A 16414-nucleotide genomic window follows, 5' to 3' on the forward strand; every position below is an offset into this window, starting at 1 on the left:
CAGGAACGCGTGGAGGCATTAAGCCGAAATTTATATCAAATACTGAAGTCTATAATACCATTAATCTGTAACAAAATCAAACTTCTATGTCAACGCAATCAAAAGAAACAACAATTTAAGCCACATATTTTCAAACTCGTAACTACTCGTAAGGGAATCAAAACCTAAAGAGTTCCAGTCGACCTAGAATCTTGAAACTTGGCATGAAGTAAGGTTTTATAGCACGATGAGCAAACTTTTACTTACCTACAGGTTAGAACGGAACCATCGGTGCGCGAGTCCGACTCGCACTTCGCCGTTTTTTTATATACCAATGGCCATCACTGGTCTGTCTGACGACAAATGTATCGGTACATTAACCATTGAATTATTCTGAACCCTTCTTGATTCACTTACCCCAGCTTATTCTACCACTGTCTTGCAGAAAACCAATTTAATGTGATAGCTTTATTGATGCGTTTTGTACTCAATGTGATTCTAGGACACTCAACAAATCTCGGCTCTTCATTTCATTCGTTCCAGGTCGGAAACTCATACAAGATTCATCGTGGATTGTGGTTGTTAATGCTCATCATTTACTCGATTACATTGCGATATAAATATCCTGAAACTAAAATATCATCATGATCATCTATTCGAATATTTTTTTATTTTATAAGCCGGAAAATAAAAGGTTCACCCATTGTTGGGTGTCCAAAATCACATCATTACGATGGGTTTCCGCGAGAGGTAGGTATTGCTGCGGTTGAGCTGGTTGAGTCACTCCATACCCGTCAAAATACTGTGTGGATTTATAAATTTGTCAACACTGTACCACGTTTTCAAATAAGCTTTTGAAAAATTTAACTTTATACAATATCCTTCCATATTATGAAATAAAGTCCCCTGTTGTGTCTGTCTGTCTGTCTGAACGTGATAAATCAATAACTATCGAAAGGATTTAGTTAAATTGAGTATAGATATATATGTTGAGACCTTGAGAAGGATAATTACGTTTTAATCCTGAAAAAATATATAGCGGGACTTTAATTCTGGAAAAGCTCTTTGACAATACAATAAGTATGAATATAATTTAAGATAATGCAATTTAATCTTCAAACCTCACTTATTAGGGTAAGAATAATTTTTCAAGTAAAATTAGTCATGTTAACTTAATTTCACGACTTCAATTACGATTATTAACTAGTGCAATTCAAAAGTTTAAAAGCAAAGTTTAAACTTAGAGCGAGACCTTTTCTTAGAGGATAATTAATATTCACTTAATTTTAAGACTGGTTACTAATTGAATAAAAAAAAAAATATTATATTATAGGCCTAATTAATGATAATCGGATTTGATTGTCTTGTATGACAACAGAGATGTGAGAAAGAATGTTTTAATTCGATCCTTATTGATGCTCATATGTGCAGCCCAAGCTCTAGTATTATTCTGACATATAGCCGACTTTTTATATTCCTTTGCCAACTCACAAAATTTATAACAAACGCCGTCTCGTTCTCTATTTAAAAATGAGTTTGTTTTCCGTACATTAATATTCAGTAAGTGCTCCACACACGTTTTGATTGGCGGAATATATAAAATATCCAAACATTTTACTTATTGAAGAAATCAGTTTTCTTTTAGCTACTGTTTACTTACAAAGATTGAATGTTTACGTACAATTGTTTGTTTTCAATTAGCGTGGGGTTTTTTTAATCACTGCAAACTATTTTCTGTTCACGATGATTGATAGGTTCCATGAATCATTTGCGTTAACGTCTTTCAAATACGTTCGCGAAAATTTTGAGAAGTTTAGTGTGAGTGATTTGTTGATAATGGATATAAATTGTTCTCCTAAATTACCCCTAGAGCGATAGGTATTTGGATTAAAAGTGATGATGACGTAATTTTTTATGACGCTAATGTGCAAGTAAGTGGAAGGGTACCATTGACCCGTCTACGGATTTTTTAAAAACTCCTATTAACTAAATTGTGAAAAAATAATCTAAAGTTATTGACTAAAAGTATAGAACCATAAAAAATAGATAAACATACGCGAATCCCGTTTTCAGTCGTAAATCGATCTTGATGGAGCCAAAACAGTTTCTTGTCGAAATTTTCATACAGATACTAACACACTGGGATATTTTGATATACCGGCGTTTTTAATATGCATTAATTTTGCTTTAGGCATCGCTGTCAACTCGTTGCCTAGAATACTTCAGTATCTACTATAAAAGTAACACCAGATTCAGCAACTTCAGTAACTGTCAATAATTGTCAGTAACTGTCAGTAGGTGTCAGCTTCATAGGTGTTTTCTCAGCAAATTGACAACGTCTCCGCGAGACTTTAATCATGTGTTCGTATGACTTTAAAATTTAATCTTTATCGTATTCAAGCCATTCAATCTTTAGTGATATTATCACATGAAACCGGCTATTTAGCGTATCGGAGATCCCATTTGTGGCACTTGAGCGCGAATATTTCGAGTATTGCTGATAGCTCCAAACCCACATGTAATTTTAGACTGGCTCGTAGCCAGAGTTCAAGAAATATGATAATGCCACTATTAAGGTGTGATGCTAAAGGCCGTAAGGTGTTTTTTATAGTGATTTTGTGTTACAATATGCATACAATATGGAGATAAAAAAATGTTGGCGTCATTTTCCAATGATTTGTTTAGCGTACTATATTATAATAATTAAATAGTAATTTTGTCGGTTTAAAGTAGTATTGTGTGCATTTAAAATTGTGTCAGAAATAAATCTTTCTTTCTAAGATGAAAAAAGTTTTTGGTATCTATGCATAACTGATTTTGCATTTAGTCATGCATTTAGTTTTCTAAACGAGTTGTATTTAGGGTGGGATAATAAATCAGCCTTCCAGGGAATTAAAATTCAATGAAGTATGTCACAAAATTAATAAAAGGAGTGAAAATTAAATGTCATCAGCTGTTTCTCTTCTATTTGAATTATATTGTCGTTCATTCACAATATTATTTTTTTCACATGTTTTCCATATCACACCAGCCAATCACATCTCATTTAAATAGTTCATGTCTCAGTATGAATTTAATTATCTTTACATGTATTAAAAAACAAATTTCCCCCAACTCTTCTGTCAGCCTGTCAGAACGCGATAAATTCAAATACAACCTAAACGATTTCAAATGATATTTGGTGTGGTGTTAGTGTGGGTTCCTGGAAGGACGTAGGTAACTTTTTATTCCGAGAAAATAAATAGCCAGAATTTTTTTTTTCACGCGGGCGACGACGTCATCTACAGCTAGTTGTCTGTTGAATCTATACTTCTGTGCTAATATATAAAGCTAGAGTTTATTTGATTGTTTTTACACACTAATCTCAGGAATCACTCAACCGATTTTGTTTCTTTTTCATTTTCTTTTTATTTCGAGAATATATTTATCCTGAAAAAACTTTTTCACGCAGGCGGAGCCGCAGGCATAACCTAGTATTTATATAGCGCGATTCTATTATAAAAATATGAAAATTGTCCAATACGGAAGAGAATAAAATAATATATTTATTAAGAGCTTTATTTGTCGTTTATTTTAATTTGTTTATAAAAATTGCTTTTATTAAGAATAATTTTGTAGTCAATGCTAATTTCCTCAGCGGGGGTGGATGTTTGTTATGAAAATACAGTAACACTTAATATTTAATGAAAACATTATTTATTTGACCCCGATGTCGGAACAGTGTGGGCAGATGAATTTATTATCATAAAAATATTATCTTCGTGATTGTTTAATAGGTCTTTTCGATAGAGGAAATGTCGCATTTACATAATGATTTATATTATCAATATGCTGTTTGTATGTTAGCTAACTGTAATGACTGTATCGATTTAATGAGCTTTGAGGATATAATCATAGCAGTGTTAATCATGACTGCTTGATGAACCACACTAACATTAATGTGTAATGCCTATTACTGCTATAAATTAGGTGTAAAACACTGCGATAGATCAAAATCCAAAACCCAATGTGAAAGGTATAACGCCACAAATATCATACGTGGGCAAGTATTGTAAGCAAAAAATGCGTTTATTAAGCAACTAGCTTTTGCTCGCGGCTCCGCCCGCGTTATAAAGTTATTTTTAGGCTAAAGTTTTCCATTATAAAAGTAGTAGTTTCCCGGGAGCCTATGTTCTTCCCAGGGTTTCAAACTGTCTCCATACCAAATTTTATCTTAATACGTTGGGTAGTTTTTGAGTTTAAGACGTTCAGGCAAACGGATGCAGCGGGGGACTTTGTTTTATAATATATTTTTTTAGAACTTTTTAAGAGGAATAATCCCGACATACATCATTGTTGCATAACTTAGCCGTTTACGCAGCGCACGCAACGAAAGCTCTCAAAACTAATAAATTGTCCCCGTATTTGTAACATGTTTCATTACTGCTCCGCTCCTATTGGTCATAGCGTGATGATATACAGCCTATAGCACCCCACAAATAAAGGGCTATCCAACACAAAACGAATTTTTCAGTTCAAACTGGTAGTTCCTAAGATTAGCCATTACTGCTCCGCTCCTATTGGTCATAGCGTGATGATATATAGCCTATAGCAATCCACAAATAAAGGGCTATCCAACGCAAAAATATTTTTTCAGTTTGGACCGATAGTTCCTAAGATTAGTAAACAAATATAATGAGAAAGCTTCGAACTGCTAAGCTATCGGGAGTTACACGTGTCATTGTGAGTCAACCATAAAAGATAGACATATGCTGTCGTGGGATATTTTTACATAATTTTAAGGAGAACATTTCCGTCATACATGATTTCTATGTAGCTTTAACCATTAAGGTTGCACACGCGACGGAAGCTTAAAAAATGGAGTAACTTCTCTCGTTTTTCCAACATTTCCCTTCACTGCTCTGCTCCTATTAATTGTAGCGTGATGAAAAGTATACTATAACCAGCACAGGAGTATGAAAAATAATTGTACCAAGTTTCGTTAAAATCCGTCGAGTAGTTTTTGTTTCTATAACGGTTATACAGACAGACAGACAGACAGACAGACAGACAAAAATTTTACTAATTGCATTTTTGGCATCAGTATCGATCCCTAATCACCCCCTGATAGTTATTTTTGAAATATATTTCATGTACAGAATTGACCTCTCTATAGATTTATTATAAGTATAGATAGATAATCGCGTACGGTTATTACTATCAATTATAATAGCTCCGTCTAAAAAATAATTTTAATATTTTTTTTTTTATTTTTTATAAAATTATCACCATAAGTCGTCTACATACAAACAGTAAGGATTATTTTGATATCAGACTACGTAGACTGGTTTCAGTCTTGAAATTGAAAATGATGTAGCATAATTACCATACAAGGCCACTACTAGTATTTCGATTAAATGTTGTGAAATTATCGCCATAAGTCGTCTACATCTTCACAGCATGGATTAATGCGATAACTATCAGACTATGTAGACTGAAAACGGCCTTGAAATTGAAAACATGATTATATCAAATCTGAACTCAATTACTAGTCCTTGTAAGTTTGGAATTGATCAACAAGTCTAATAACTACAATCGGCGCGGTTGCAAATGGTATCGTTGCAATAACAGTTCCTTTAATAGACTTCGATAAGTATATTGCGGGAACGAAAGCAAAGGAAGAGGAAAAGTAGAAATAAATGCCGGCTCCGAAAGAGAAAACCTTATTATGTAAGCTAACATGAGTGGATTGGAGTAATAAGGACGCAGCAGTTAACATTATGGTCTAGTAATGCTTTTGGAACTACAGGTATAGTGATGTCGATGTTTATTAAATTGTAGTTGAATATTTCTGAACGTACGTAGCTAATTAGTTTTTGTGAAATACTGTTTCGATATGTTTCGTCTCATCTGCTTTTTTCGTTTTATACTTTCGCGCTATCAAATAATATATAGAATGAAATTATTGAGACAAACAAAAAATGAGACGAAGAAAATCGCAATAATATTTCATAAAAAATATTTCGTAACATACATTTATTTTCAGAAATACTTAGTTATATTGTTAAGATTATGCACTAATTTGATAGTTGGGTAACAGATATCATCATCATCATCATCTCAGCCACAGGAAGTCCACTGCTGAACATAGGCCTCACCCAAGGATCTCCACGTCGACCTGTTGGAACCTATAACAGATATATATAATAATAATTAAAGATCTTCCTACACGGTAGTCATATAATGCGATAAAATTTTTGAACTTACTTGGTATTTTTGTCACAATTTAAAATAAAATTTTAACCAATATATTTTATACACTATAACTGTAGTGTGGATATAAAAACTAAGCTATGTTAGGAACCTATTTACAAGTACAATTCGATCCAACATAGCAACGAGATTTAGTTTTACCTAGATGTCAACTTCTTGCTTGGTAATGGATTAGAAACCTTAAAATATTAAAATACAAAACATTATTGAATATGTTAGGTTAGCTATGATTTATTCAAACTATTATCTTGTTATACATCGTAGAGTATAGTTTTTTTTATTGCTTAAAATGACGAGGCAAGTATGCCGTTCGCCTGATGGTAAGCGATACGACCGCCCATAAACAGTAGAAACGCCACCCAACACCTTGAACTACAAAGTATTGTTTGAAATTGCACTGCTCGCCATCCTGAGACATGAGATATTAAGTCTTATTATGTCCAGTAGTTACACTGCCTACAATATTCTTAAAACACAACAGTGACTACGTATTGCTGGCGGCAGAAATAGACATTGCGGGTTACCTACCCTGACGGACTCTCACATATGAGAGACCCATCACCAGTAAAAATGATGATTTTAAATACCTGAATATTTTATTACAAATGTTATGACTACGGAATGAAATTTAATAAAAATGAAAATTATAAAACGTTCGTAAAGCTATAGAATAAAGCCGAAACGCATTTGTATTGAGCGGAAAGTAATCAAAATGGCTTTGGACTTACGGGCTCAAAGTAAAATAATTTTTCATTGTTGAATTAAAGCGTTCCTTTATTTTTAATCGATGAACTATGTTTTTATATAATAGATGTTAAATCTTTCGCAATACATATTCAAGAAGTATCTAATATATATGTAAAATTAGAATTTGGTCCCAAAGTAAGTCGCATGGGTATAATTTTGATTCGAGCATTTCCTGTTTACATGTTTGTTAGAAGTAAGCGAATAATCCAAAGGATGGATTTCGCTTTTGCACCTAAATACCAAGTCCTGTATTAACAGCTAATTTAAAGAAAAATATATATATAATAGAAGTTATTATTTGGTTAAAAAATTTATGCTGCATAAACGTAAACATCATTCATATTAAACCACCAATTTGTTCTCAATAAATATTATATTTTAAAATTCCTCAGTTGTCTGTGGATTGGGGATTTTCATGGAAACGGTATTTTTATACTTCAGTAAGCTGAAAATATTTAAAAGCACGTCCAATCATCGTTCGTGTTTTGATTCGAAAATTGACATGTCAAAAATAAGAGGCTTATATAATTCCAGGACACTGTACACAAACACAGGGCAACTGGTTTATGGCAATTAAATTAATCATAATGTAATGCTGATTTTCAATTATCAGATAAATTTATTCGTAGAAAAAAGTACAACACAAACAAATTAAAAATGGTAGTTGTATGTATTGGAATGTAGACATTAATCCTGGGAAACGAAACTTCATTGTGCACTATTATCTTTTGCAACTTATCATATCCCACTTTTATTACTTTATAATATTTTTAAATGTGAAAGTTTGTGTGGATGTGTGTATGGATGTATGTACGAGTATGTCTCTCTTTCACGAAAAAACTACTGAACGGATTTGGATGAAACTTTACTGTAATATTGGCTACAATTTATAATGATTTTGTGTAATTTGGTCATAGTACGAGTATAATGAAACATATCAAATAAGCCGAAAACAAAATTCAACTGGAAAACTCCTTCACGCGGGCGATGCCGCGAGCAAAAGCTAGTACCTACATTATAATTCTCTTTGTTTTGTAACTGTGGCTTTCAATTTAACTAGAAATCATTACAAACCTTATTTCATTTATTACAACAGTATGTATAGAGATATCAATTTATCTCGCTTTTATATTCACTTAGTTACAATTTATTTGATGGATAACATTTGTCTGACGATTGAAAATTAACTCTAAATCAAATCAAACTTGACTACGTGTTGAACTGGAAATAAAATTAGTTCGTTAATTCAATGGCAATTGTTCAAAGTTCATCCTTAATTTCATAGACGTATGAGCGAAGTTTACATTTACGGTAGCTTATCTTGAGTTATTACTTCTAATGTAGATTTTGACAGTTTGGATCCAGAGATTTGCGGATGACTTATGTTTGCTGAGTTAGTATTTCAGCGGGTTGTATAAGATCATTCTGTTTTATTGGTAATTAAGTATTAGTATTGAAGGTGTAAAAATATGAGAAAGGAACTAAATTAATTTGTTAAGTTTATATCGGTACCGTCTGAGTTTAAATAAGCGTAAAATTATCAGTGAATGGATTCAAAAATAATACCCAATTGAGAAAAATATTAAAAACGTCGAAAATCTAATTTTGTATTAGAAAACATAACCTTACTTTCGACTTCTTGGTCGTTACACCATTGACAGGGTGGTCATGATCATGTAGACTTTTACTGTCAATTATTCGAGTTCTATTTAATATAATTAATTTAATCCTTCAAACTGAAAATAAATTAGAATTACTCATAACAATGAATTTCATTTCACGAGTATAATTCCACTGGTCGTAAGTAGATATCGCCTTAATAAACTTAATAATTACTTTAGAACTTTCTGCGGCTAAATTAAAGGTGATTTAATAGTTTTCATTGCCATTGTAAACGTTACTTCTAGGCAAAATGATAAAATTTGACGGCCTAAAGATATTGTTAATTATAAAAGGCTTTTCAACTTGTAAATTGAGAGTTTAAGTTTAATACGTTATTTTTAACTCGGTCCAAATTTGGATCAGATTTTAGGGTGAAGTTTATTTAAAAATCGTTCATATGACATTACAAGTTTTTAATAATATGACAAAGACAATATTGGTCAAATGATTAATCATATGTCGAAAGAGAAATGTTTACCTTAGCCCGTACTACTGTATTCATTATATGTTTATTAAAACTATATACGAGTGCTTCAATTTACGCATAAATGTATCTTTTTTTACGTATTATGTGTACGTTACCATTGTCTCGGTATATTTCTTCAATGATAATGAACTTAACGTATTAAGTGTAGTTGGTCCTTCACTTTTTTGTATGTGCAAGGCAAAGTGGTGCACCTGATGGTAAGTGGAGCGGGGTCCAAGAGAATGTCGTCTGACGAGAGATGATTACCCCTCGACAGTCGTCATAATTATGCCGGCCTGTTGAAAACGGATATGTACAGGTTGATCCCGGAACGCGATACACTGACTTGGGCCACTATGGCGGGTTTTAACACCTTGTGTACGTTGGTCGCTATCCGGGCGGATATAAAATATCCTATCACTTAATATTCATAATAATTAAAGAGACTAAAACTGTGTGTAATTAAAAAATAGTTTTTAATAAAACTTACCGCACAATCCTTTATCATTATGAACATCGACTGGCTTACACCAAGAAATCTCATTTCGTCTCTCAATTACAATCACAGAGAGTACTTTGCACTTACTTTTAGTCCACCGATTGCATTGTCGGTTGACCAGCAAGTTTACAAAACTAGAAAACTAGTTTTCTTCGTACAACAGTTGTTATATTATGTGGCCATACCCAACGTTTTGTTATGTTGGACATTATGTAGGAAATTATGCAGTCTTCTTTTTATTTCCTCTTTAGGAAACTGCGAAAAATATTGCGGTGTTGTCCTCTTCGCAACATGACTTAAGTTTGATTTGACCATGAGCTGCCCTTTGGAGATAACTACAATGGTTTGAATTTCACTTAGAATTTGGCATTTGAAAATTGATTTTGTGTTTGCCCATAATAATGTGTTAGCATTCAAATAATGCAGTTCATGATCAACATATTTTGAAACTGTTTCACAAACGGTGTTCAACATATTTTGAAAAGTTTCACACACGTAGTTCGAAGGCTACTTTTAATAGATTCGTGGATGCAACGATAATGTGCAGCGAAATTCGGAAGCGGTCGGTCATCCCCAGATTCAAAGTGGGTCATTAGATTTAGACCGGAGCAGTGTTCGACTAAATCACTAGATATTTCTAACAATTTGTGGTAATTGGTTGGATATTCAATTTCATACTCCGACATTGGACTTATAACATGCATAAAACATAGAATAGAGGTAGGTTAAAGGGATTTAAAAAAAATATGGATCTTTTATACCATAAGTAGACCGGACATGCGTTGATATAATTGTTGGAGATTAACATGACAATTTATGATTGAAACTAAATCTGGTGTTTCGGAAATAATGAAAAAAGGTATTCTCGTTAGCGATGTACTCAACATAGGTAGGTATATAATGACAAATATGATTAATATATTTTTATTATTTGGCTCTTAAACCATTTTATGGTAATCTTTAAAGATTGGTCAAGATGATACAGCAGCAAATTTGTTATTGTCTGTAGATAAGAATTTGAAATTCAATTTCAAGTGACTAGTGTATAATATTAACAAAAAAGATGATTATCTACTATCTGAATTTGATTCTTGAAATATTCCATACATATTGTATACGATAAAACAATTGAAAAAGCCGGTAAGTCGAATTCAACGTCGGAGTCTTCACTTAGCTATTTCGCGGTGAAAACGCAATTATCGCTATTGTAGCGATAATTTGGTTTTCACCGCGAAATAAATAGGCATCATAATTCTAGCTATCGGGGAGACGTTCGTAGATTTGATATGACTTCGCTTTCAGTCAGTTTAATTAGTTTTTGTGCAATTTAAAATAACTATGTCCATACTTTAGATTTATCCATCGGAAATTTGTCAAAATTGTTTTACAAGGTTTTTCAATTACAATTTTGTGCACACGTCACTGATTTAAATATTAAAGGAGGTCTTCCACTCGGCTTCGTTGAAACTGAATATTTATTAGACAGTGTGTGGGCGTGCGGATATAATTATGTGTTTAATGGACATTAAACCATAAAACACATCGGGTTTTAAACCATAAACGTACATTATACGCCACATTTTATTGTGATGGGAATGAAAGGAATACTGTGCTCTCTTAATAAAACAATGACCTATTCCAAAATTGATAATTTGTGGAAATCGTCAGAAAACTTATTTCTGTTTGAAAACTTTTTTAAGTTGCTATAAAACTGAAATTGTTAAATATAAGTTAAAAATAAAACTATGAAAAAAAGGAAAAATAAAAAAAAATCGCAAACAGAAATGAGTTTTTTGACGACTCCCACAAATTAAGAATTGTGGAATAGGTCGTTATTTCATTAAGAGAACGACTGGTATTGTAGTGTTATTACTGGGTATATGTAGAAAGAAAGATTTCAGAAATGTTTTCTGAAATCTGAACCTTATTCTGGTCAATATAGAGACTGATATGATATGAATAATTTATGTTTTTGCTTCAGGTATGCACCATAGGTGTTTTGGCAAACACGATGAACATAGCAGTGCTGACGAGGCGGGACATGGCAGCCGCGCCGATCAACAGGCTACTCAAATGGCTGGCCGTGGCTGATGTCTTCGTCATGGTTGAGTACGTGCCATTCGTTATATACAGACATTTGGTAAGATTATTATTCTACTGTTTTGTAGTCAGATATCTGTTTTATAACATAAAAATATTGGAGATATTGATAAGCTTAACGAGACGAAAAGATAAGATGGGTACATATGTATATGTCATTGGTACTATAAATATGGTACAAATTAATTTAATTCTAATCAAGATTTTTACACAACATATCTAGCCGCAGAGATATGTATTCGTATTAAAAACAAGGACCGATACGCCTTTTTGCAATCGTTAACGCTACCAAAAACAAAATCTATATATATAAAAATGAATTGCTGTTCGTTAGTCTCGCTAAAACTCGAGAACGGCTGAACGGATTTATCTTATCTTGGTCTTGAATTATTCGTGGAGGTCTAGGGAAGATTTAAAAGGTGAGAAAAATACGAATAATTGCCGGGAAAATCCTCAAAACAGCATTTTTCTATTTCCCATACAAACGTTTTCTAACTAATACGTAGAGTCAATTTGAGCTTTATTGCTATTGTATAAAGTTCACTGTTGTCTAAGCAATGTAGGTGTGTTCCTAACATCAAAGCAGTGTGCGTTGGAGCACAGAATATAATAATGTAATGTCGCGTTCTGAAACTCAACAAAAGTGATATCGCGGACCCGACTAAATTGAACAGTCACAAAATTTAATATATCATTAGTTATTTTGTTGGCTTCACGATATTATTTCTTTTGTTTTACTTTGAAATGCACGTTTTCGTTATGGACAATTTTTGGGCTACTTTTGCATATCTATACTTATAATAAATCTGTAGAGAGGTCAATTCTGTACATGAAATATATTTCCAAAATAACTGGGGGTGATTAGGGATCGATACTGATGCCAAAAATGCAATTAGTAAATTTTTTGTCTGTCTGTCTGTATAACCGTTATAGAAACAAAAAACTACTCGACGGATTTTAACTTAACTTGGTACAATTATTTTTCATACTCCTGAGCTGGTTATAGTATACTTTTCATCACGCTACAATTAATAGGAGCATAGCAGTGATGGAAAATGTTGGGAAAACGGGAGACGTTACTGCATTTTTAAGCTTCCGTCATTTCGTGTGCAACCTTAATGGTTAAAAGTTCCTTCGATTTCACCAGGATCCCATCATCAGACCCTGACCGGACAATCGGACCACCTGCATACCACCATAAATTAAAAAAACATCCCGACAAATTGAGCACCTTCTCCATTTTTGAAACCCGAAATCCACGCGGGCGAAGCTGCGGGCGGAAGCTAGTAATATATAGAAATGACATCCGATCGATAAAGTCTAACGCTTAGATATGTCATGGCCATTTATTTTCCAATAACTATGGAACGGCGGCTTGACTACGGCTCGTGTTTTACAAATTTCAAGTTTTATATGACAGTTATCGTATTAAACAGCCAATGTAAATAGATCTCATTTTATTACTATTTATTTGGTAGCATACATTAGAGTGTGATTTTTGTATTTTGTCAGCTTATACATTTACTCAAAAGTTGTACGTATGGTGATAGGTCTCTCATATGTGCGAGTCCGTCTGGGTAGGTACTACCGTATTGTCTATTTCTGCCGCCAAGCAGCATTGTGTAACCACTGTTATGTTCCGGTTTGAAGAACATTGTAGCCAGTGTAATTACTTGACATAATAAGACCTAACATCTCATGTCTCAGGATGGCAAGCGCAGTGGAATACCAAACAATATTTTGTAATTCAAGTTGTTGAATGGTGTTTCTACTGTTTATGGGCGGTCATATCGCTTACCATCAGGCGAACGGCACGGTCGTTTCGTTATTCAGAGCAATAAAAAAAAGGAAAAAAAACCTTAATCTACCAAGTTATTGCTATACTTAATCTATTTTCTAATTCGAGAACAAGTAAACACTTTTATAATAAAATGTTGTAAATACGACTACAGAGAAATCGTTTGCATGCCGTCCTAAAATAAACCACTAGAATGAGGGACACATTTTCTAGAGAGTTATTTAGTTAGAAATAAGCCTCCAACTACAAACATATTTTGTAACATTCCTTTCAATATTGTGGAGAGTAGGTCTGAGGATGACCTAGGGCAAAGACGTTGTAACTTCGGTTCGGACACGATCTAGCTTTTTATTTATAAAAGAAATATACGTGTATATAATGCTTTATAGTTCGCTTGTAGTTCAAGTTGAAACACATGCTTAAGAGGTATGTGTTTTCGATACACCACACAGTTATTTTGTATTTGCTAAAGAAATTTTTTAATTTTGTCGATGTTCAACAATAAGGCGTCGAGTAAACGTTGACAACTATTTACTGAGCTTTTACACGTATATTGCACTCTGATAGTTGAAAAATCTGATAGTCTGCTATAAAACAGGGTTTTTAAAATAAATAAAATACTTTATTTATCACGTAGGCGAACAAAGTTGCACTTATGATACGTCAAAACAAAGCATAAGAATAATTATTATTATTTCTAAACAACTATTAAAATTACTGATACAACTATGGACATTTTAAATTAGGCATAAAATTTATAATAAAGACGAGGCACAAAGCGAAGTAACCAGCTCGGGCTGGCAAGTAGGGGGAAATAGAAGGGTAACGCGTCGCGATCCTCACCGGCGAGGACATAAACCCTAACCTAGCTAACCTACCAGCCTTTCACTAACTACCTAAGTGATGACTACCCGAAGAAGAAAGGCAGAAAGAAACTCCGGGCTTTTTTTTTGTGTCATCAATTGTTCAGTACTTCTTTTGTACTTTTTTTTTCAATTCTTTCTTACAGTCTTCTTTACAGTACCTGTGTTCCATTTAGCGATTGGCTTATCCCCTATCATATCACGGAACGGAATACATATGACCGACAGTGACTGCACTAGTTGGCCTTCTGCCGACGCCTTCGGGATAAAAGCGAGTGTGTGTTGTTTCAGCAATTTCCGAAACTCTGTTTCATACTCGCGATGACTCGCTATAATGTACCTACCATAAACCTAAGCATATATATATGTTATACAGGCACATCAAAGTGACTCCACCGTACGGGATGTTAAGTGGAGTTGGGCCAATAGAATATCGAGTGACGAGAGATGATTACCTCTCGGCAATCGACACAATTATGCCGGCCTGTTGAAACCTGATATACATAGTCTGATCCAGGAACGACACTTACGTTACTATGGCGAGTTTCAGCACCTTGTGTATTGTGGTCGGTATCCGGGCGGATATAAAATATATCCTACCACCAGCATATCTTCTTAAATGAGCCCTAACAATATAACATTCATACATACATTTATATTGTGGGAGCAAACACAATTTCACATCCATATTACAATATGCGACACAAACAGTAGAGTTACCCAAAGCATTATATTACATGATTGTCATAATTTCAATATGTTTCATTTAATAAGATATTCCATTGTTGTAGAAAATGGTCTCTTCAATATACGGCTCATAGCTTATCTTATTATAACCACATAGGGTCCAATTTGTGTTGTACGATCCTATTATAATCTCGATGAATAGTGATCGTGGGTAGTTTAAATAATTATCATCAAATAGTATTGTTCTGATTTATTACGGTTATTTCATACTATTAATGCTATAAGTATTTCATAGGTGAGATATTTGCATTTGAAAACAAAGGGGAAAGGAAAGGATTCTGTAAATTGAAGAACTACATTTTGGTTTTATAAACTGAATAATTTGGAAAGAATAAGTAAATTTGTGTCACCGTCTTAAACTGTTTTTGGACAGATTTATTATTATGGTAATTAACTTCGTAAAATTCGCAATATAATTTCTTTTAGAAAATACATGATTCCAATTCTCTAAAGATAACATTTCATCGGGGGTTCTATGAATATAAAACATGTATTTATGATTAAATATTCTTGTTACTTATATCAAAAATCAGTGTTCTTTGTAGTAGTATCTTTGCAATAAAAATTTGGCGCAAAAAAAAACTTGGCACTTGCAAACCGTGACTTTTTATTTGCTGTGAGAATTCCGAGGATGTATAAAATTTCACGTAAACCCAGTTGAGATTTGTATCGTGAATTTCTTCGCTGTGAGTTTTGTTAGTCCCATCCTTGAACACTAGTCGTCTCGATATCTTGAACTAAATAAAATCTGTAGTTTCGGTTTCAATATACTTTGTTTCTCGACATAAAATTATATTGTTCAAGCACTTATGTTGTTCCTTTATATTTTTGTTGTTTAGTTCCATAATAACAGAGTCTCTATACTTCCTTTGTTCAATTCTAAAAACGATGAATTGATATGAATTTTATAGCAGCTAATAAGTTAAAATAAATACGTAAATTATGTTGCATAATACATGATGTGCGTCATAAAGTATTCCTTAGGCCATTATCGTGTACGGAATTATAAGAGTAGACAACGGTTGTTAGATTGAAGGGATGTTGTAAGTATATTCTGAGGATGCTTTTCTTATTCAAATCACGTCCTTTCAATGAGCATTTGTTGTGCAAGCGCTCAGCTTATTATAATATGAAAAATTATGTTATACAGGGTCATTTTGACATTGTGTTACTTAATGAAACCACATATTTTCCTTTTTGACATTAACACTTTACAAATATTACTCTATCCGTAGACGGAAAATAAAAAAGTCTAAGATTCGAACATAGTTAATATTAATAAAAAGTAATTTTAATTTTAC

General features: G+C 33.1%; 1 protein-coding gene across 2 annotated transcripts in view; it reads left to right on the forward strand.

The window, feature by feature from the left end:
* The window catches only part of LOC115447771 (sex peptide receptor), a 70294-nt gene that overhangs the window by 33138 nt on the left and 20742 nt on the right, over positions 1–16414 (forward strand). For both annotated transcript variants that reach the window (XM_030174994.2, XM_030174995.2), the window contains exon 3: positions 11587–11745. In XM_030174994.2, the coding sequence (XP_030030854.1) occupies positions 11587–11745 (159 nt within the window). The remainder of the gene's footprint in view (positions 1–11586; positions 11746–16414) is intronic.

The sequence above is a fragment of the Manduca sexta genome, chromosome 16, assembly GCF_014839805.1.
Source record: "Manduca sexta isolate Smith_Timp_Sample1 chromosome 16, JHU_Msex_v1.0, whole genome shotgun sequence".
Taxonomy (NCBI): domain Eukaryota; kingdom Metazoa; phylum Arthropoda; class Insecta; order Lepidoptera; family Sphingidae; genus Manduca; species Manduca sexta.